The sequence below is a fragment of the Notechis scutatus genome, chromosome Z (genome assembly GCF_049901735.1).
Source record: "Notechis scutatus isolate UNSWTSFEM ecotype Mainland chromosome Z, rNotScu1.2, whole genome shotgun sequence".
NCBI classification, from domain to species: domain Eukaryota; kingdom Metazoa; phylum Chordata; class Lepidosauria; order Squamata; family Elapidae; genus Notechis; species Notechis scutatus.
Genome location: NC_142025.1, coordinates 118,530,358 through 118,552,626, shown reverse-complemented (window position 1 = coordinate 118,552,626; position 22,269 = coordinate 118,530,358). Strand labels below are relative to the sequence as shown.

General features: G+C 45.7%; 1 protein-coding gene across 1 annotated transcript in view; it reads right to left on the bottom strand.

The window, feature by feature from the left end:
* RABGGTA (Rab geranylgeranyltransferase subunit alpha) overlaps positions 1–22,269 on the bottom strand; it is a 29,234-nt gene that overhangs the window by 1,859 nt on the left and 5,106 nt on the right. Inside the window, 11 exon segments of the mRNA XM_087945723.1 lie at positions 2,017–2,133; positions 4,156–4,244; positions 5,035–5,123; positions 9,401–9,452; positions 9,543–9,648; positions 12,610–12,711; positions 12,805–12,887; positions 14,001–14,084; positions 20,306–20,503; positions 21,577–21,764; positions 21,867–21,991. Of these exon segments, the coding sequence (XP_087801849.1) occupies positions 2,017–2,133; positions 4,156–4,244; positions 5,035–5,123; positions 9,401–9,452; positions 9,543–9,648; positions 12,610–12,711; positions 12,805–12,887; positions 14,001–14,084; positions 20,306–20,503; positions 21,577–21,764; positions 21,867–21,991 (1,233 nt within the window).

The following is a 22,269-nucleotide window of genomic DNA, read 5'->3' as shown; positions in this document are numbered from 1 at the left end:
ACCTCAGATGCAGACAAATTCTCCCTTTTTTTCAATCCTCCTTCATTCTCAAATACAGGGAGTTCCTGACTTAGGACTCGTTTAGCGACCGCTTAAAGTCACCGCGGCGCTGAAAAATGTGACACGACCATTTTTACAAGTTCCCTTGATCAAAATTCCAGGTGCTTGGTTCATATTTAAAGATGGTCGCAGCGTCCTGGGTGGGTGTATATGTCACCTGATTCCGTTTTGCGACCTTTACAACGGCGGTGATTGGCTTCCCAGCGGTGGCAAGAAAGGGCGTGGAACGAGGCAGAATTCACCTCACAACAGCCTCGCTCAGTGTTGGAAATGTTGGGCTCCGTCGCGGACGTAGGTCGAAGCCTACCTGTATTGCACGAGGCTGAGGTTTCCGGGGATTGCAACCGACGTGAGATTTGTACCCAGCACTAGTGACTGTTTTAACTTGGGAGAAAAATGGCATAGAAATGTCAGAAATGTGATCTAGGGTCTCCCGCTTGGGCAGGGAGTTGGACTAGATGACCTACAAGGTCCCTTCCAACTCTGTTAATCTAAATTTACAAAAAGCATCGGGAAATCAACAATAAAATTAGCAGGATGAGGCCAAGGCCTTCATCCAAAGCCTTCTGTTTCTCCTTCCACAATTATAAGATTTTTCACCCAACCAAAAGCAGTCCAAAAATTGACTTTCCACCCCGCAGAACTTAAGTCTGGTTGCCCCCCAAGGGAGAAAAATGGGTGTTTTATTTTCAGGCCAGGCCCTCTGTATTGGCCAACATCCCTAAAGTTGGCCCACTTCATCTCTTCCTTTAGCTTATGAACCAATTTTCTTGGGAGCCACAAAAGGAGGAAGTGGCTGCCAGGTTTGCTGACATCTGTAGTAGCTCAGTTTTTGTAAACAGGAGTCCTGGGTTTGAGCCAGAACTAAAATAAACCTGTCACACTCTCTCTCTGGTTGTGTATTGTGTGCAGAAAGGTGAGGAATACAGCTAGCCTTTGACTTATGACTGTTTGTTTCAGTGAAATTACAGCAGCACTGAAAAGAAGTGACTTGTGGCCGTTTTTCACACTGACCACTGTTTGTGAGGGAAACGACCACCCCCAAAGTCAAAATCAGAACTAGAAAAGAGCTGGAAGGGACCTTGGAGATCATTTAGTCTAGCCCCCTGCTCAAGCAGGAGACCCTACATCATTCCAGACAAATGGTTGTCTAAGTCTCTTCTTAAAAAAAACCTCCAGTGATGAAGCAGCCACAACTTCTGGTGGCAGGGTGTTCCACTGGTGAGTGGTCCTCCCTGTTAAGAAGTTTGGAATGGAATGGAATGAAGGAGATTTGATCATGTGGTTCCTCAAGTCACGTGATCAAAAGTAAAAATAAAGGCCTGGGAACTAGCATGTATTGACGGTGCTTGCCGTGTCCCGGAGTTGTGTCCCATGATCAACTTTGATGTCCTTGTCAAGTGAAGTCCATGGAGAAGGCAGATTCGGTTCACAATCATGCGATGAACTCACAACCACAGGCGTTCACTTAACAAGAAAGGTCATTAAAAGCGGGGCAAAACCCGCTTAACAACTTTCTTGGTTAGCGATGGTAAATTTCGGGACAGTGGCAGCCGTAAAAAATCGAGGAATACCTGTTATCCGGAGCTCCCTTGGCATTGACAAAAATATCCCATCGGTCAATTGCAGAAGGCAGCTAGACTTGGAAGAGCTGACATCCTACCACAAGGCATTTTTAACACCATCAAACAAACCACATCTGTCCATCCCAGGTCCTTGGGAAGGACCGGACAGGTGGACAAAAATTCCAAATCCGGTCTCAACATCTGGGTGGCTCTTTACAAAGTGTGAAGAGTTACCTCACTTCTGTTTTGGTAACCCCAAGAATTAACCAGGCGGTCCTGTTCCTCGCCGTTTTCCGAGGATGCTCTTTAGAAATTTACCTGGTTCTTAGATCGGCCCACCTGCAGGGACCCCCTCCATCCCTCTCATTCCCGGCTCTCCTCGCCAACTTACCTTCTGGGACAGGTCCACCACCCGCGAATCGGCATATTCCATCTTGAGGACGCTGTTCTCAATCAGAAACTTGCTCCGGAGGTCGTTGAGGTATGAGGAGCGCATGGGGTCTGCGGCCTGACGAAGGAAAGATGCGGGTGAGGTGGGTGGGTGAGCGTGAGAGCATCATCGGCTTGGTAATCAACAAGATTGACGTGGGAACGTATCCAGGTGTGATTGTTTTAGTATAAAGATGTAGCAGGGTTTTTCATCCTTGGCAACTTTTAAGAGGGGTGGGCTTCAATTCCCACATTTCCCTAGACATTGTGCTTTAAAATGGGCGGAATTCATGCTTGTTAAGATGGGTGGACCTCAACTCCCACAATTCCCTAGCTACTGTGCTTTAAAATGGGTGGACTTCAATTCCCAGAATTCCTCAGCCAGCATGCTTTTTTTTTTTCAAGGTGGGTGGACTTCAATTCCCACAATTCCTAGACACTGTGCTTTAAAATGGGCGGAATTCATGCTTGTTAAGATGGATGGACCTCAAGTCCCAAAATTCCCTAGCTACTGTGCTTTAAAATGGGTGGATTTCAATTCCCAGAATTCCTCAGCCAGCATGCTTTTTTTTCAAGGTGGGTGGACTTCAATTCCCACAATTCCCTAGACACTGTGCTTTAAAATGGGCGGAATTCATGCTTGTTAAGATGGATGGACCTCAAGTCCCAAAATTCCCTAGCTACTGTGCTTTAAAATGGGTGGATTTCAATTCCCAGAATTCCTCAGCCAGCAAACTTTTAAGATGGGGGGGGGGACTTCAACTCCCAGAATTCCCTAGCCACTGTGCTTTAAAAATGGGTGAACTAACTCCCAGAATTCCCCAGCCAGTTTGATTTAAGATGAGTGAACTTCAACTCCAAGGAAAAAGCTCTTTCTTCACTTTCTTGAAGTCAAGATTTCTTATGTTTACCACATTCCCGCCATCTATTAAGAAAGTTACCACCCTATCATAAAATGTTGATAAGGTGGTTTTTGTCCTTTATCCATGCTGAATTCTGGTAAATCCTTCCTGGCTGGGGAATTCTGGGAGTTGAAGTCCAGCCCTCTTAAGAGCTGTCAGATAAAACACTGCGGTCACAAAACCTTTAAAAAAGAAATCTGAGATCTTTGCTCAAATGAATTTGTAAGCCAAGGATCTTTTGCAACTCCCCCCATAGAGATGTATGAGTGGGAAGAAGAAAGGTTGGCTGAAGAAAGTAGGGCACCTCTGCACATGCTCAGGGGTGCTGTTGTTGCCAGAAGGCATCCCACAGAGATAAGGTTGGGACCGGGTGGCTTATTGGTGGCTTTTTCCAGCCTGGTCCTCTTGGGGTGCACTGGGAGGGCAGCGACCCAAATCCCCAGCTGCTGAGGCAAAATGTTGCATCTGTTCTGACCCAGGCTTCCCAAAATGACGAAGCAGACTCCTCATCCAAAAAAAACCCCCTTTTTTATTAAGCTAATGTGAATTCCTATCATTCACATCCAGCAAATTCCGAGCAAACAGTCTTTCATGAGATTTCACAACTATAGACCTTTATCAGGCTTGGAGAGTTGCCAGGCCGATAGCTTCCAAACGCCACTCTGTAGCAGCAATTACTTGGCAAGAAGTCAGGAACAGATCTTCACTCTAATGAATTGAACTAATTGTCTCCTGCAAACCCCACTCCCCTTTCACCTCCTCTTTATTCCCCTCTGGGAGGGGCCATTCACCGTCCCCCTGTGCCCTTATTCATGAGTCGACCCTTGTTCCTTAGCTGTTCCCTTCTCCGGGCAGCTCTGTGCATGAGCACGCTGGGAACAGGCTCCAGCTGTTCTTCTTCCCCACTGATCTCCGACTCCATAGGCAGCTGGTAATTGTCAGACAGCCCTGGCCCCACCTCTGCCTCCGACGCAGAGCCCTCGTCAGAGCCTTCCCCAGACTCCTGGACTGGCCCAATGTTCCTCCCCAACCTCCTCACTGGTTCAAGTGTGCCGCCAGCTCTGCTGGCTCCTGGCGGGCCACAACAGCATGCTACACGCGCAAGATTAGCTTCCGAATAAAGGGAAAATCACCAAAATCTTGGATTTTTGGAAAATCTTCCAAAATCACACCAGATTTTGTCGTCTCCCCAAACTGACCTTCAAGGCAGCGAAGTAGCGGAGCGTCTCTTGCTCGTAAACCAAAGGGTCCAAAGCCCTCATGAGGAGGATGATCGTTAGGAGACACCCTAAGAGGAGAAGGAAAAAAAAAGGTTTAATCAAGTTACCACCAACTCAACTCAGTGCCAATTCATTCGCGAAAACTTCCTTTATTCTGCATATTTTTCTGGGTGAACGAGAGCGGCAGGGAAGCGTAAAGCAATTTAGTTGCCCGCCTACCCTAATTCTGTGGCTGGGGGGTCCCATTAAAAACCATAAAAAATTCCCTTTACGTTTAATGTTTCCCTCGATCACCTGTTTATAGGTAGTCCTCGACTTACGACCGATGTTGGGAACAAGAATTTCCGTTGCTAAGGAAAGGGAAGTGGTGGTGATCTGAATCACGCTCGACTTTACAACCTTTTGCTGGCCTCGTGAATCCCGGAAGTCGCTAATTGAAACATGTGGTCGTTAAGTGAATCCGGCTTCCCCCCCCGACGTTGCCGTGTCGGAAACCAGCTGGGAAGGTCACGAATGGCGATACACGTGACCCCGGGACGCGGCAATAACACACTCAAATTATAATGGCGAGACCGTGGGTAGGTTGTGAGGGCTGTAAGTTCGAGGACCGATTGTAAGTCATTTTTAACCGTGTTGTTGTAATTCTGAATGGTTGTAAGTCGAGGAGCGCTTGTATCTTTCGAGTTGCTAGTCCTGAAAAATGTTGTTAACACTGGGGGTGCCCCTCTAGAGGTTCTATAGGCTGACAGTATAATCTTAAGGACTAGTAACTTAGGAAAAAGACTTGAGGCCGCTACTGAGGCCTCTTCTCAGGATCCACCCCGAGCTGTGTGGGGCCGAAGGAGATCCCGAACCTACACTTGTTCTCCGGCTCCAAGGCCTGCAGCTCCTTGCAGGATTCCAGCTCTGACTGCAGCACCGTTGACTTTTCGAAGGAGAGTTCGCACCTGGGGCAGGAGAAGGAGGCAGGAGGTCAGGAAGGGAGCGAAAACAAGGCTTTTGGCCACAGGGAAGGGAGGAAGGGGAAAGAGAGAGAAGAAAAGAGGGAGGAAAGAAGGAAGAAAGGAGGGAGGGGAGGAAAGATGGAAGGGAGAAAGGAGGAGGGAGGGAGGAAAGTTGGGTAGGAAGGAAAGGAAGAAAAATAAAGGGAGGGAGGGAGAAGGGAGGAATGAGAGGAAGGAAGGAGGGAGGGAAGAAGGATGAGAAGGAAGGAAAGAAGAAGGGAGAGAGGAAGGAATGAAGGAAAGATGAGAGGAAGGGAGAAAGGAGGGAGGGAGGAAAGATGGAAGGGAGAAAGGAGGGAGGGAGGAAAGTTGGGTAGGAAGGAAAGGAAGAAAAAGGGAGGGAGAAGGGAGGAATGAGAGGAAGGAAGGAGGGAGGGAAGAAGGATGAGAAGGAAGGAAAGAAGAAGGAGAGAGGAAGGAATGAAGGAAAGAGGTGAGGAAGGGAGAAAGGAGGGAGGGAGGAAATATGGGAAGGAAGGAAAGGAGGGAGGAGGAAAAATGAAGGGAGGGAGAATGGAGAAAGGAGATGGGAATGAGTGGAAGGAAGGAAAGGACGAAAGATAAGAAGTTAAGGAAGGAAGAAGGAAGGGGAGGAGAAAGGAAGGAAAGGAGGGAGGAGGGAAAAATGGAGGGAGGAAGGATGGAGGAGATGGGAATCTCTTCCACCTCATTCACTCAAAGTCTGATCAAAGTCAATTAAACAGGTAATAAACAGATAAACCCACTTCTGAAAGACACCGCGCAAAACGCATTCTTGCTATTAACAGAAAACTAGCAGAGAGAGAGAGAAAAAGCTTTAAATTCCCTTTGCTTGGGGAATTCTGGGCCTTGAAATCCATCCATGACGGCTGGGGAATTCTGGGAGTCAAAGTCCACCCATCTTCAACGTCGCTGAGGTGGAGAAACCACCCCCTTCCCTGCCAGACCCCCTTATTTTGAAGCTCTGAGGGGGCCTGCAGCCCCTTGGCTGCAACGATGCCCCTGCCTATTGCCCACCCTCCACTTTTCAGTGCAGTATTGCTGCGGGGGGGAAACGATACCCCAACCCGAACTAGCTCACCCCGCCTCCTTCCCCCATGACCTCAGGCGGTGAGAGCATCGGCCAACCTGTTCACCCTGGCTTTCCTTCCGTGAGTCAGGGCGAGCTCAGCGCTTCCTCGGCCTGATTCGTGCCCGAAAATAGGTTGGCTCGTAAATCATCCCAGCTGACTCGGTTTCCCCTTTGGCCAGCTCACAGCAAGATCTCGGTCCGCCCTGGGGCCGAGATCGGGTTCTGATTTCCCAAGAATGGAAGGAAAACAAGGAGGGTTGGGTGGAGAAGGGGGCAGGTTGTGATGATGGAGAGGAAACAAACCCTTTTCTTTCTTTTTTTTCCTTCCTTTTTTTCCTTCAGTCTCTCCCCATGCTCCTTCCTTCCTCTTTCCTGCCTTTTCTTTTTTCCTTCCTGTCTTCCTTCTTGCCTTTTCTTCCTTTCTCCCTTCTTTCCTTCCCTCTCTCCCCATAGCGGCTCCTTCTTTCCTTCCTTTTCTTTTTCCTTCCTTTCTTTTCTCCCTTTCCTTCCTTCCCCTCTCATCTTTCCTTCTCTTTCCCATCTCTCCATCCTTCCTTCCTTCCTTCCTTTTTTATCTTTCCCATCTTTCCTTCCTTCTTCCTACCTTTTCTTTCTTTCCTTCCTTTTCTCCCTCCCTCCCTTCTCTCTCTCCATGCTTCCTTCCTTCTTTCCCTCTCCTTCCTTTCCTTTTCTCCCTTCTTTCCTTCCCTCTCTCCCCAGTCGCTCCTTCCTTCCTTCCTTCCTTCCTTCCTTCCTTCCTTCCTTCCTTCCTTCCTTCCTTCCTTCTTTCCTTTCTTTCTTTCTTTCCTTCCTTCCCCTTCTCATCTTTCCTTCTCTTTCCCATCTCTCCTTCCTTCCTTCCCTTATCCTTCCCATCTTTCCTTCCTTCTTCCTTTTTTCTCCCTCCCTCCCTTCCCTCTGCCCATGGTTCCTTCCCTTCCCTTCCCCTTCCCTTCCTTCCCTCCCTTCCCCCTTCTTTCCTCCTTCTCCCGTTTTGTCCCTTTTTCCTATCTTTCTTCCTTCCAGCTTCCTTCCTTCCTTCCCTCCCTCCCTCCTTCTCCTTCCTCCCTTTCCTACTAGAAGCTAAGAAGAAATTTCCTGACAGTGAGAACAATTAATTAGTGGAACAACTTGCCTCCAGAAATGGTAAATGCTCCAACACTGGAAGTTTTTAAGAAGATGTTGGATAATCATTTTGTCTGAAGTGGCGTAAAGTTTCCTGCCTAAGCAGGGGGTTGGACTAGAAGACCTCCAAGGTCCCTTCCAACTCTGTGATTCTTTTCTATTCTACTGCTAAAAACCTGGCAGGGAGGTGTGTGTTTGGGTGGAATGGAAGACAGAGTCCTCCATCAGCCACTTTATGCTCTTACTCGAAATACAAGATATACAGGTGGTCCTCAACTTATAACTGTTCACTTAGTGACCAGTCGAAGTTACAACGGCAGTGAAAAATGTGACTTGTGATCATTTTTCACACTTAACGACCGTTGCAGCATCCCTATGGTCACGGGATCAAAATTCAGTTGCTTAGCAACCGATTTGTATTTATGATGGCCGCCATGTCTCTGGGTCACATGATCCCCTTTTGCGACCTTCTGACGAGCAAAGCCCATAGGAAAGCTGGATTCACTTAACAACCTTGCGACTCACTTAAGAACTGCAGTGAGCCATTTAACAACGGCGGCAAGAAAGGTCACAAAATGGGTGAAAACTCACTGAACAACTGTCTCCCTCAGCAGCGGAAATTTGGGGCTCTGTTTGTGGTTGTTAAGTCGAGGACGACCTGTAGGATCAACCAATGGGTGTAGTTTGTGTTGTGTTCTTTGCTGTTGTGCGTTGCCAAGATTTATTGCCGTGACTGAGGCTTGTTACATGGGGATTAGCTACCTGTCTTTCCCACAGCAGCTTTTGCTAAGTAGAGATTAACATGCCTATTTCCTCCATTAAGAAAAACCAGGGAGTCAAATCAGCATTGAGAAGATTTGTATCCTAAAGCGGTGTTTCTCAAAACGCAGCAACTAAGGTGGGTGGACTTCAACTCCCAGAGTCCCACCAGCCAGTATTGATGGACTTCAACTCCCAGGATTCCCCAGCTAGTATGGGTGGACTTCAACTCCCAGAAGCCATGAGCCAGCATTTGGACTTCAGTTCCCAGAATTCTCTTGCTAGCATTGGGTGGACTACAACTCCCAGAATTCCCTAGCCAACATTTGGACTTCAACTCCTGGAAGCCATGAGCCAGCATTGGGTGGACTTCAACTCTCAGAATTCTCCAGCCAGGTTGGGTGGACTTCAATTCCCAGAGTTCTCTAGCCGATATTGGGTGGACTTCAACTCCCAGGATTCATTAGCCAACATTGGTTGGACTTCAACTCCCAGAATTCCCCAGCCAGCATGGATGGACTTCAACTCCCAGAATTCCCCAGCCAGTATTGATGGACTTCAACTCCCAGGATTCCCCAGCTAGTATGGGTGGACTTCAACTCCCAGAAGCCATGAGCCAGCATTTGGACTTCAGTTCCCAGAATTCTCTTGCTAGCATTGGGTGGACTACAACTCCCAGAATTCCCTAGCCAACATTTGGACTTCAACTCCTGGAAGCCATGAGCCAGCATTGGGTGGACTTCAACTCTCAGAATTCTCCAGCCAGGTTGGGTGGACTTCAATTCCCAGAGTTCTCTAGCCGATATTGGGTGGACTTCAACTCCCAGGATTCATTAGCCAACATTGGTTGGACTTCAACTCCCAGAATTCCCCAGCCAGCATGGATGGACTTCAACTCCCATGGTTCCCCAGCCCAACTCTCAGAATTCATTAGCCAGGATTGGGTGGACCAACTCACAGAGTTTCCTAGCCAGCATTTGGACTTCAACACCCAGAATTCATTAGCCAGCACAGGCGGACTTCAACTCCCAGAGTTCCCCAGGCAGCGTTCTGGGAAGTGCTTTGTCAAGGCAGTTTCCATCCCATAGATTAGGAAAAAACCCACATCTGCTGAGAAACCAACCAGTTCACAACTTCCTTTCGTTCACCATTCGCCTCCCTTCCTCAATGCTCCATCTGTCGAACTCCGCCTGCATTTTTTCCCGGGATCCCTCCCCAAGTCACTTCTCCCTTGTTTAGCGTCAGCCCAAGGCCCCCATCCTGATATTTTGGCCACCTCTCTTACCTGAACACCTGTTCCTCTGTCACCGAATCCTGGTTCCAGCAGTCCTTGTGGCCTGCGGAGGGGAAGTGGGGAGAGGGTCAGGCGTCCGGCTGCGGATGCAGGAAAATTGGGGTTGAGGAGGATAGGGGTGCGGTCACATTACCTTTGAAGAGGACACATTCCTTCTGCACGTGTCCTTCGGCCCAGAGGACGCGAAAGGTGTGTTGAGGCCAGTGGTCGTTGAGAGCAGAGGTTGGCAGGTCACACAGCTGGGAAAATGGCCGGATTTAAGGAAAAACAAACAAACAAACCAGAATTCTGGAAAAAGGATAATTCTGCTGCCTGGCCCCACCTTTTTTTTTATTCAGGCAGTCCTCGACTTACGTCAGTTCATTTAGTGACCATTTGAAGTCACAGTGGCATATAGAACCAAGTGACTTATTGGCTGTTTTTTCCCCCCACACTTACGGCCATTGCGGCATTCCCCATGGTCACGTGATTCAAATTCAGACGCTTGGCAAATTACTCGTATTTACGATGGTTGCAGTGTCACATGATCCCTTTTGTGACCTTCCGACGATCAAAGTCAAGGAAAGCCGGGTTCACTGAACAGCCGTGTTTCTAACTTAAAAGCCGCATTGATTCACTTAACAACCGTGGCAAGGAAGGGCATAAAATGGGGCAAACCTCCCTTAACTACTATCCTGCTTAGCGATGGAAATTTTGGGGCTCCATTGTGGTTGTACGTTGAGCATTACAATCGCTCCTTCCTCAAATTTGCAGCCCTCATATTTCTGCTAAAATCGTCATTTTAGATTTTCTAGATCTGGGGCTGGTTTCTGAATCCCCAGGAAAAATAGAATAATAGTAATTTTATTGTCACTTTGAATGTACACTAATGGGCATACATTAAAGCAAAATTTAATTGCATATAGCTCTCAAAGGGTCACCACCTCCAATATACACTGCATAATATAACAGAATAAATACAGATATAGAATTATGCATATACCCACATATATTACCACGTTTCCCCGAAAATTAAGACCGTGTCTTATATTAATTTTTGCTCCAAAAGACGCAATAGAGCTTATTTTCTGGTTAGGTCTTATTTTTGGGGAAATACAGGTCTAAATGCATCAGTTTTAGGATTAACTGGGGCTTATTTTGGGGGGTAGAGCTTATATTACGAGCATCCTGAAAAATCATGCTTAGGGATATTTTCCAGTTGGGTCTTATTTTCAGAGAAACAGGGTATTTTCCCAATTTTTATTTTCTTCTCCTTCTTTCTAACACATAATAAAGTAACCACTTAAAAAAAATGTACATCTGTCCATCATTTCTTGTCCGTTTTAGAATTTCAACTCTTATTAACTTTTTGGTGAATTTTTCCTGCTTCTCCTCTGGTATCTTGTAACTCCTTTTTATCATGTTTATTTAATCTAAATATTTTCCTCTGCCACAGCTTCTATCTCTCAGTTTTGAATCCACAGTTCTCCCATTTTTAAGAGCCCATTTTTTTAAAAAAATATTCCATTTGTTCCGTGTTAGAGATGATTGCTATTGCTTTCCATCTCTTTGTCAGCTTGTATCATTTTTTGGAATTATTTCCTCTATTCTCGGTATTATATATGACCAATGTACAGGTAGGCTTCAAATTTGCCACCATTTGTTTACTGACCAAAGTTACAATGCCACGGGGGGAAAAAAAGGTGATTTACAGCAGGTCCTCGCCTTTACAACTATCGCAACGTCTTCACAGTCACGTGATTAAAACGGGCATCCAAGAACAATGGCAGGAGCCTAGGGTCACAAGATTGGCATGGGTGACCTTGCCAGCTGGCTTCTAACAAGCAAAGTCGAGCTGGATTTGTTTAATGACCGTGCGATTCACTTAACAACGGTAGTGATACGCTTAGCCTGTGAACAGACAGCTTGAAAATTCTTTACTGTCAAATGGAGCAGCTGCCTCTTTGCTGGACCACGCCAAGTTTGTTGGACGCACGAAGTAAGCTAAAATACACAAAATGTGGGTTCAAAATAGTAATTAATCACCATGGTTGGAACTTCCTTTGATCCTACACATTCCTCTGCAGGAATCTTGCTGAACAGACTCTGTGGGAATTCTTTTCTTTTTCATTTTAGGAAAACCCTAAAGCGATGTTTCTCAACTTTCACCATTTTAAGAGAGAAGGACTTCAACTCCCAGAATTCCCCAGCCAGCATGTCCATCCTGCATCAGGTAACCCAGGTGTACAAACTCTGTCTGATTTAATCTCTTCCCAACTCCTTTCTTCTTTTGATCTTCCATCTCTCTTCTCAAAATGGATCTCCCTTAAACTGGTCTCTGGAGAGCAATTAAATCCACCCTAATTTGCTAAGATACAAATTAAAAAATTCCTGGAGTTCTGCAAGACACAAAACAGCCCTTGAGTGTAAGCCTACAGTGGGCAGGCAATCCTCGTCTTACGACCGCAACTGAGCCCAAAACCCCCTATTGCTAAGCAACCCAGTTGTTAAAGTGAGCTTGGCCTCATTTTACGACCTTCCTTGCCACCGTTGTTTAGTGAATCACTACAGTTGTTTAGTAAATCCGGCTTCCCTGTTGACTTCGCTCGTCAGGTGTCGCAAAACAGGATTGCGTGATTTCCCCGGGACAGTATGACCGTCATAAACATGAGCCCGTTACCAAATCTCCCAATCTGAACACATGACCATGGATACAATAGAGTTGGAAGGGACCTTGGAGGTCTTCTAGTCCAGCCCCCTGCTCAAGCAGGAGAAGCTATATGATTTCAGATGGCTGTCTAGTTTCTTCTTAAAAACTTCCAGTGTTGGAGCACCCACAAGTTCTTGTGGCAAGCAGTTCCGCTGGTTAATTGTCTTCCCTGTTTGGAAGTTTCTCCTTAATTCCAGGTCGCTTCTCTCCTTGCTTAGTTTCCAACCATTGTTTCGTGTCCTGCCTTCTATGCTTTGGAGAATAAATGGATCCCTGAGGTAACTGCAATGGCCGTTAGGGGTGTAAAATGGCCGTGATTCACTTTTTTCATTGCTGCTGTAACTTGGAACGGTCGCTAAACAAGTAACTCAAGGATTACTTGCACAGGTTTATTTTTAAAAGCAGCCTGGATACTTTATGCATACATTAACTAAAAGAACACCCCCATTTGTTTCTCTGCTCCCCAATTCATCAATGGCTCATCCTTGGCCAACCGAGTCTCAAAAGATACCCACATATAGCCGGGTTTATTTTTCCCATCCGGAGTGCGCCAACGGACTACCAGCGGGGACTCGTCTCCGAACACAATGAGGTCATGTGAGGCCGGAGCCACCTAAAAAAAGGAGAATAGGAAACGGTCACCACGGCCGGCAGACTTCTGAAAAAAAAAAATTTTTTTTCCCTCTTGAGAGTCTTTGGAACTCACCGCCACAGGATGAGAGAAGGCTACCGCCAGGGAGGTGTTTTCCCTATTGACGTAGACGCAGCGGATGGTTGGCTCGGGATCCCCTAAGAGTGGGAAACAAAGGCATCCATACGGGGAGTGGAACATGGGTTTTGTTAAAACGCCTCCCGTACTGGAAGCGTTCTACAGAGGTTGTGGCGTTTACTTCTTGCAGAATTTTTAGCTGTCGGGGGAATTCTGAAAGTTGGGATTCCCCAGTCTTTCAAAAGTCTTTAAATTCAGGAGAGCGTCACTAAAACAGAATATTTGTAGGACAGGGTTGAACTGCGGGTGACTTAATTGCAGGCCAACTGGGGAACATCAATAGTGCTCAAAGGGAAGGGGTCCCCAAAGGTGCTTTTTCAAGAGGCAAGTTTTCTTTGAAGACGTTTCGCTTCTCATCCAAGAAGCTTCTTCTGTTCTGGCTGAATGGTGGAGGAGGGAAAGACTGATATTCCTTTGCAGTCATCTGGTTGTTGGTACTCTCTCTGAGAATGGCTGAAGCCACTGGGAGGTTTATCTTGAAAAAGCACCTTTAGGACAACCGTGACTTGGATGACTGAGAATCTCCATAGACAGAAGGGAGTGGGGCTTCCGGAATGGGAGGAGGAGGAGGAGGAGGAGGAGGAGGAGGAGGAGGAGGAGGAGGAGGAGGAGGAGGAGGAGGAGGAGGAGGAGGAGGAGAACTGTGGGATCCTTGGTGCTCTCTGAGCTTGGTAGTTTTCTTGCAGACGTTTCATGGCCCAGCTAGGGAACATCATCAGTGCTACAAGGGAGTGGAGTTTTTTGGAATGAGGGAGATGGGAGGAGGAGGAGAACTGTGGGGCCCTTGGTAATCTCTGCGCTTGATGGTTTCCTTGCAGACATTTCATTAACCAACTAGGTAACACCATCAGTGCTTGTAGGTAATGCTACACTGACAATGTTATCTAGTTGGGTCATGAGATGTCCGCAAGGAAACCCCCAAGCCTAGAGACCACCAAGGACCCCACCAACTCACGTCTCCCAGCCTCTAATATCCTCAGCAGATGATTTTGTGGGGGCAGTCTTCATTTATCTCGAGATAAATCCCCCCTCTCGTCCCCTTCCTATCCTGGGGAAGCCTGAAATAACGCCCCTCCCAGGAATCTGCCTTAAGGTGAATTCTCCTGAAAGCAAAATGGCCGCTCGGCTCCTACCTCTGCCCAGAAGCCATCGGTGATAAAACCAAGCACTCTGATCGTTGGGGTCAGTGAAGAAAGCATTTTGCACCAGGTCCAGCTCTGAAAGAGAAAAGATTCAGTAAAATGTCTTTAATCTTGCTCCTAAATATTTTTCACGGTTTATATTGTGCTTTTATGACGTTTTAAGCCGCCTGGTTGCTTGACAATGAGATGGGAAGCATATAAATTTAATTAAATAATAACATTAATATTATTAACATCAACAATAATAAAAAACATGGAGGGTTAGAACAGGAACTCTTGGCATTTGCCAAGAAATGGCTGACATTTATGGTTAAAAACAAGAAGAGGCATCCATTTACATTTTCACATCCAAAATGCTGCATTGGAAGTAGTTCTAGCAAATCCGGCACTGAAAAGTGACTTAACAACCGGTCTTCGCATTTATGACCGTTGTAATTCTGGGATCATGATTTGGATGCTCGCAACTGGCATGTATTTATGACGGTTGCGGCATCCCGGGTGTGTGTGTGTGTGTGTGTGTCACATGATTGTTATTTTTGATCCTCCCAGCCAACGGGGAAGCCAGCAGGGTTAGGGTGTTGTCTCGCTTAATGACTGCTCCACTTAACGACCAATTTTCCACTCTCCAATTTTGGTCATAAATTGAGGACTACCAGTATGGCAGCTGACTTTTAACCCAGCGGGAAAACCTGGTCTAGACTGAACTGCAGGATGAGTTCTTCCTCTGGCAAGGAAAGAGACAAAGTTTAATTTTATTTAACAGAATAAGAGTTGGAAGGGATCTTGGAGGTCTTCTAGTCCAACCCCCTGCTCGGACAGGAAACTCTATCCCGTTTAAACCTTGTCCAATCTCTTCTCAAAAACATCCAGTGATAGAGCACCCACAACTTCTGGTGGCAAGTAATTCCATGAGTTAATTGTTCTCACTGTCAGGAAATTCCTCCTTAATTCCAGGTTGCTTCTCTCCCTGGTTAGTTTCCATCCATTGTTTCTTGTCCTGCCCTCGGGGGCTTTGGAGAATAAGTGGACCCCCCGCTTCTTTGGGGAAGCCCCTCAAGCATTGGAAGACTACTGTCATGTCTCCCCTAGTCCTTCTTTTCATTAAACTAGACCAAGGGTCTTCAAGTATGACGACCCCTGAACTAGCCATGCCCAGTTCCTGCAACTGTTCTTCATGTGTTTATCCTCCAGTCCCTTAATCATCTTTGTTGCTCTTCTCTGCACTCTTTCTAGAGTCTCAACCTCTTTTTTTAACATCATGGCAACCACAACTGGATGCAGTATTCCAAGGCCTTACAAAGTGATATTAACACTTCACATGATCTTGATTCCATCCCTCTGTTAATGCAGCCTGGGACTGCATTGGCCTTTTTTGGCAGCTGCAAACTTTCTTTGATCCCTCTTGTCGGTGGGCACCCCCAAAAGACCATGTGGATCGTGGTTTGTTCCGAGCTGAGTCCTCCTTTTTTCTTGCCTATAACAAAAGCACCACGCCAGACCAACAACAACAGCAGACAGGTAAAAATGCTCCAGGGGGGGAAAAAAATAATGGAAGCGTTGTAAGTGCACCGTTGATGCCAAGGTTGGCACCAAGACCGGTTGCTATAGTGGCTTTTGCAAACAGAAACCACTCAACATATTTCGATCATGACCAGGCAGGTGTGGCTATCTTAGTTTGGGTTCCTTTGCTTATTTCTAAAGAGGCTGAAAAGGGGAGTAAAAAAAAAAGGAGGAGGTTAAAAGGGAACTTGTCTCGGAAATCATCACTCTCTCTGAAAAGGGCTATGATTAATTACCTTTTAGTGTTCTCCTTCTCCAAAGGAATTTGTAAAGTTTATTCTCTGTTTATTTAATCTCTGCAAACGTTATTATTATTGTCTTTGGAGGGGGGTTGGCTAAGAAGTGAAGCAGGGCTCCACTTACATTCATTGGACTGGATTCCTATCGGCAAGGGGTGCCCATATGTTTTTGAGGCAGGAGGGGGTTTCAAATTGGCACAAAAGGAAGAGGAATGGAAGAAAGGAAAAGGATGGGAAGGAAGGAAGGAAGGAAAAAAGAAGGAAGGGAGGAAGAAGTTAAGAGAAGAACAGAGAAGAGGAAGGAAGGGAAAAAGAAAGAAGTTAAGAGAAGAAAAAGAAGGGGGAGAGGAGGGGAGAGGAAAGAAGGGAAAAGAAAGGAAGAAGGAAGAAAAAAAAGGGGGGAGAGGAGGGGAAAGGAAGGAAAAATAAAGAAGAGAGGAAGAGGAGAAAAGAGAAGGAAGGGAAAAAGGAAGAAGTTGAGAAGAAAAAGAAGGGGGAGAGAAGGGGAGAGGAAGGAAGGGAAAAGGGAGGAAAAAGAGAGGAAGAAGAGAAAAGTGAAGAAAGAAAGAAAAATTAACAGAAGAAAATGAAGAGGGAGAGAAGGGGAGAGAAAGGAAGGGGGAAAAGGAAGAAGTTAAGAACAGAAAAGAGAAAGGAAGGGAGATAGACAGGAAGGAAGAAAAAAGAAGACAGGAAGAAGAGAAGAAAAAGAAGGGGAGGAGGGAGAGAAGGAAGTTAAGAAAAGAAAAAGAAAAGGAGAGAAGAAGGAAGGAAAGAAGGAATGAATGAAGGCAGGAAGGGAGGAAAGAAAAAAGAGAGGAAGAAATTAAGAAAAGGAAGAGGAGAGAAGAAGGAAGAAAAAAAAAGAAAACCAAAAGGAGAAATGAAGAGAAGAAAAAGAAGGAAGGAAGGAAAGAAGAAAAAAACAACAGGTAGGTCGTTGATTTAAAACCATTCATTCAGCCACCAAATTTACAAAAGCACTGAAAAAAGGTGATTTATGACCAGTCCTCCCCCTTATGACCTGCACAGCATCCCCAGTCAAGTGCTTAAAATTCGGGGGCTTGATAACTGGCATGTATTTATGACAGTCACAGCGTGATCCCCCCTTTTGTGACCTTCCCGGCTGGCTTCTGACAGGCCAAGTCCATCGGGGAAGGCAGACTCGTTTAACGACTGCACAATTCACTTAACAACTGCTGTGATTACCTTCCTACCCATAGCAAACAAGCCCCCTCACAAAATCAGGTGCGACCTGCTTAACCACGGCGGTTGTAAGTCGAGGACTAGCTGTATTACATGTTGTGAAGAAAGCACGGAGGTTAAATAGCCTGTGTGAAGGCTGAAGCGGGAAATAAAATAAGGAGTGATTTCCTCCCTGAAAAACACTTTTGAGGGGGGAAAAAACTAAATTTCATTGCCCACAAATAATCTGTGAAGATAACAATGAGAGGAAAACTCCCTTCCTACAGTTATTAACCAGACATTTAAAAGAAAAACAAAATTTCCCCTCATCTTTCAAAAAGGAATATCTGATGAAGTCACTCAACGCTAAATGGGATAAAGGAATGTGTCCAAGAAGAAGATTTATGGCACAATTAAATGAAGAGAAAAATAAAAGTTTGGGTTTCTTCGGATGATGAGGAAGAAGAAAGCGAACCAAGCTGGGAATTGTGATACGATCGGCTGCTTTTGGGAAGGTTTGGCAACGACAGCTGGCATGAGCCTTCAATCATGTTTGGCTTCCAGAGACTCAAAAAAATTCAAAGATTCCAAACCCCCCCCCAAAAAGAAGCAAAAATGGGGTGAGGTGATGATCGAGAGAGAAAAGAACGCCAGTTAAGAAATATGATTTACAGCTATGTGAAAAAGTCCTGCATGCTTTCAGTTTTGAAACTGAAATTTGCTTGTTTAATCAACTTTTTAAGTCTTTTTAAGGTTTTGAGCGAGTATGTGCTAAAACAAACACAGCTTGCATTTTTGAGAACGTGAGGATCGAAAGTAGCCAATCAGCAACGAGTTTTGGATGACCAATCAAAAATGCACAGAGGCTAAATCTATGAGCCAATCAAATTTAAATTTAAATCGAGAAATTTAATTTAGCTCTGGCTGCGGGAAAGGATGAAGGCCTTTGCTTTCCCCAGTCCTAAGCAGCGGCATTGCATCATTGTGCTTCATGAAGAGGGTTACTCCTGTACAGAAATAGCCAAGGGAGTGAAATGTCATTGCACCACAGTGAGCAGAGTGGTTGAAAAATACCAAATAACTGGTTCAGCTGATGACAGGCTCCGCTCTGGAAGACCAAGAAAGTCGACAAAACGGCAAGATCGGGCTCTGCGACACATTTTGATGACTGACAGGAAGCTCACCTCAACTCAGATTACAAGAATTTGGGGTGAAACGTGATGTAAAAGTGTGCACAAGCACAGTGCATCGCAGACTGCTTGCCAGAGGCCTCAAAGGCTGCAGGGCTCGAAATAAACCTTTGCTCACAGATGCTCACCGCTCTCGTCGATGTGCGTGGGCCAAGAAGTATGCCAAGTGGGCCAAGGTCATCTTCAGTGACGAGATCGATTTCTACTTGACTGGGAATCAGTGCAATAAGTAGGTCAGAAGATTTCCAGCTGAAGAATTTAGGCCATGCTGTCTGAATCTTATCTGAAGCACCCATTGCATGTGAAGATCCGGGGCTGCTTCTGGTATTGGTCAGATACAAATTGCGCAGGGAATCATGAATTCCAAGCAATATGTTGAAATCCTGGAAAAGACCATGCTTCCTTCAGCTCAGCAACTTGTAGGGAAGGACTTTTACTTCCAGGATGACAAGGCTCCTTGTCATCTAGCCAAGTCTGTCCAGCAGTGGATGAAGAAGCATGGTGTTCGAATCCTGGATTGGCCAGCTCAGAGACCAGATTTGAATCCCATTGAGAACTTGTGGGCCAAGATTGTTTACAAAATAAGCAAGAAGCATCCGAAGACCAAGCAGGAGCTGACTGAGTCCATTATTGCAGCCTGGCACCACACTGTCACCAAAGATCATGTGCAAAGGCTTATATAGTCTATGCCGAAGCAATGCTGCCTGGTGATAAGCAATAAGGGCTGGCCAATTTTATATTAGTAACCATGTTTGGTTACCTAAACGGTCCTTTTCAGGACCAAACAATAAAAAGTGTTAACAAAACACTAGCATCGGCCTTAGTAATTGCAACACGTATGCCACTGGGTATGCATAAATTAATCTGTTTTCATAGTCATTGTTAAGCATGCACTGTAATGAAGTAAGAAAATTTACAATCCCTATCCAAACAGCACCAAATTGCAAAATGCTGATGCTTTTCACTAAAAAACCACCAGTATTTATTTAAATACAACAATACTTGCATAGCAGTTAGCGTAAAATATCATAAAATCAATGGCCTATCCAAAAAATGTCGTAAACCGTAAAGCACGCAGGACTTTTTCATACAGCTGTATTTTCCTCTGGAGGAGAAGTAGCAAGCAATGAGCACAGGGAAATGGATGGCCATTTTAGACCAATTCCTCAATCTCATCTACTTTTAAGGCCTTTGTAGTTCAACTATATCTAACATCTATCTAGGTGTCTATCTGTCTACCTATCATCCATCCATCCATAATTCTGTATCATCTATAAACTATCTACTTGTTTATCTCTTTCTCTCTTTCATATATATACGTATTTATGTATGTAAAATACACATACACACAGAAATATCTATCTATATAGATCTCTCTCTCTCAGCACACACACACACACATATCTGTATCATCTATAATCTAATAATTCATCTCTTTTGCATCTATTATCTGTGTCAAAAATACACAGTATGTGGGCATGTACATAATTTCATATTTATTTATTTATCTATCTTGTCATATTTATGTAGTGTATAGTGCAGGCGAACCTTTAAGCTGTGTGCAAAGAAACTTCATTTTAATGTATACTGATTAGTGTACATTCAAAGGGAAAAGAAAGTTCATCTATTCTATTTCTATTCTATTTGTTTGCATCTACCTACCTACCCATCCATCCAATTTTAAGTATCTGTCATCCGTCTATCATCTATCCATCTACCTATAATTCTACTTCATCTGTAAATTATTTATCTCTCCCTCCCTCCATCTACCCATCTATCTATCTCTAATTCTATATCATTTACTGTATCATCTATTAGTTTATCTCTCTCTATCATCTAATTGTTTGTATCTACCTACCCACCCATCCAGCCATCTTGTCTGCGTCTGTCTGTCTGTCCAACACCTATGGACTTGAACTACCAGAATTCCCCAGCCAAATGAAACCGAAATCCATTTCCCCTCCAGCTTTCAGCCATTCTGAGAGCATTTTGTCCAGCACCTGGTAATGCAGTATTGTATTTGTTCTCCTCCTGTGGAGGCCAGCCCCCCCTCCACCCCTGGACCTCTTATAAAGGGGAGGGGGGTTTCCCCTCTCCCAACCTATCCATTCCCTATTCCCACCTTTCAAAAGGATTTCCTCCGTGATCCGGCCTTGATGCTGGGGGTCAGGGTACAGCTGCGGGAGAAGGAGGCTGCGATAATGCCAGGAAGAATAATTGGAGAAGTTCCGGGTGATCAGCCTGTCACTGAAGGCCAGCTCATCCTGGGGTAGCACCTTGGATCTCTGCACCACGAAACGCCGGTAGTCCCAGCAATGAACTGCAGGGGGCACCACAGAGAAGGGTCGGCACTTAAATTGGACCACCAACCAACCCCTCCATCTCTCCGTCCTCCTTCTATTCCTCCAACATGGCGGCTTTTAAGACATGCGGACTTCATCTCCCAGAATTCCCCAGCCAGAGAAGAATTCTGGGAGATGAAGTCCGCATGTCTTAAAAGTCGCCATGTTTGAGAAACACTGCCTTTATTTTATCCTCCAGGAAGGACAGGAAAACTTGCATTAATTGGCTAAAATTGTTTGTAAGCAGCCCAGAGTCATAGATAAGAGAATGACAGCTATGTAAATTTGAGAAAGAAAAAAGGAAGAAAGGAAGAAAGGAAGAAAGGAAGGAAGGAAGGAAGGAAGGAAGGAAGGAAGAAAGAAAGAAAGAAAGAAAGAAAGAAAGAAAGAAAGAAAGAAAGAAAGAAAGAAAGAAAGAAAGAGTGAGAGAGAGGAAAGAAGGGATGGAAAGGGAGAAGAAGAAAGGGAGGGAGAGAGAGAGAGAAGGGAGGAAGGAAAGGAAGGAAAAAAGATAGACAAGAAAGATAAACAAGAAAGATGGAAGGAAGGAAGGAAGGAAGGAAGGAAGGAAGGAAGGAAGGAAGGAAGGAAGGAAGGAAGGAAGGAAGAAAAGAAAGAAAGAAAGAAAGAAAGAAAGAAAGAAAGAAAGAAAGAAAGAAAGAAAGAAAGAAAGAAAGAAAGAAAGAAAGGGCGGCTGAACACCTGATGTGTTTGTGTGATGATTATGTTTGTCTGAATGGTAACCGGATGCTTTCAGCTAACTGTGGCTAGATAAACCAGGTTGGGTCAACACGTTAGAATAGAATAGCAGAGTTGGAAGGGACCTTGGAGGTCTTCTAGTCCAACCCCTTGCTCAGGAGGTTGGAAACCCTACACCATTTCAGACTAATGGTTGCCCAATCTCTTCTTAAAAACTTCCAGTGTTGGAGCATTTGCAACTTCTGGTGGCAAGCTGTTCCACCGGCTAATTGTTCTCCCTGTCAGGAAATTTCTCCTTAATGCCAGGTTATGTTGCTAGTGACGTTGCAAGAGAAAGAAAAGAACTACGCACAATTTCGCTCGTCAATCTCCAAAAATTTGCCGCACAGCCCCAGTTCCCTGTCCCAGTCCGGTTCGGGCATGTGCTCCATCACCCAGCAACGATGATGCCAAGTGCCGTAGGATTTGGGGTTCACCCTCAAGCAGCCCTCCAGGAAGGCAAGCTCGGCCTTGCACAAGGCTTGCATCTCTTCTGGGCTCCTGGCAGGAGATGGAAGGGATGACAGGTTGACTTCGACCCACAGGGAGACACCCCCTCCCACCCCCGTCTCCTCTTTGCACACCTGGCCCCTCCTTACTCACTCCTCCTTCTCCAGGTGAAGGAAGGTCTCTCGCCGGAAGTTCCAGAGCGTAGCAAAATCCGGATTGGCACCGAGGACTTTGTTGCTCAGCTCCAGGGCTTCCTTGTCCAGCTGTCCCAGTTTCCTCTGAAGGAGAGAGTTAAGATGGCGGTGTCCAAGACGCCCTCCCCCTCCCCCCAATTTCTCATGAAGGCCTTGTTTGCAAGGAAGTTGGGGTGGGGGGGGAATGGGGTCCCCTTGATTGTGTTTTCACTCTTAGGTACTTTAAGGTGTGGAGCTGAACAGGAAGGAAGGAAGGAAGGAAGGAGGGAGGGAGAAAAAGCAAGGAAGGAAAGGGGAGGAAGGGAGGCAAAATGGGAAGGAAGGAAAGGAGGGAGGAGGGAAAAGCAAGGAAGGAAGGAGGA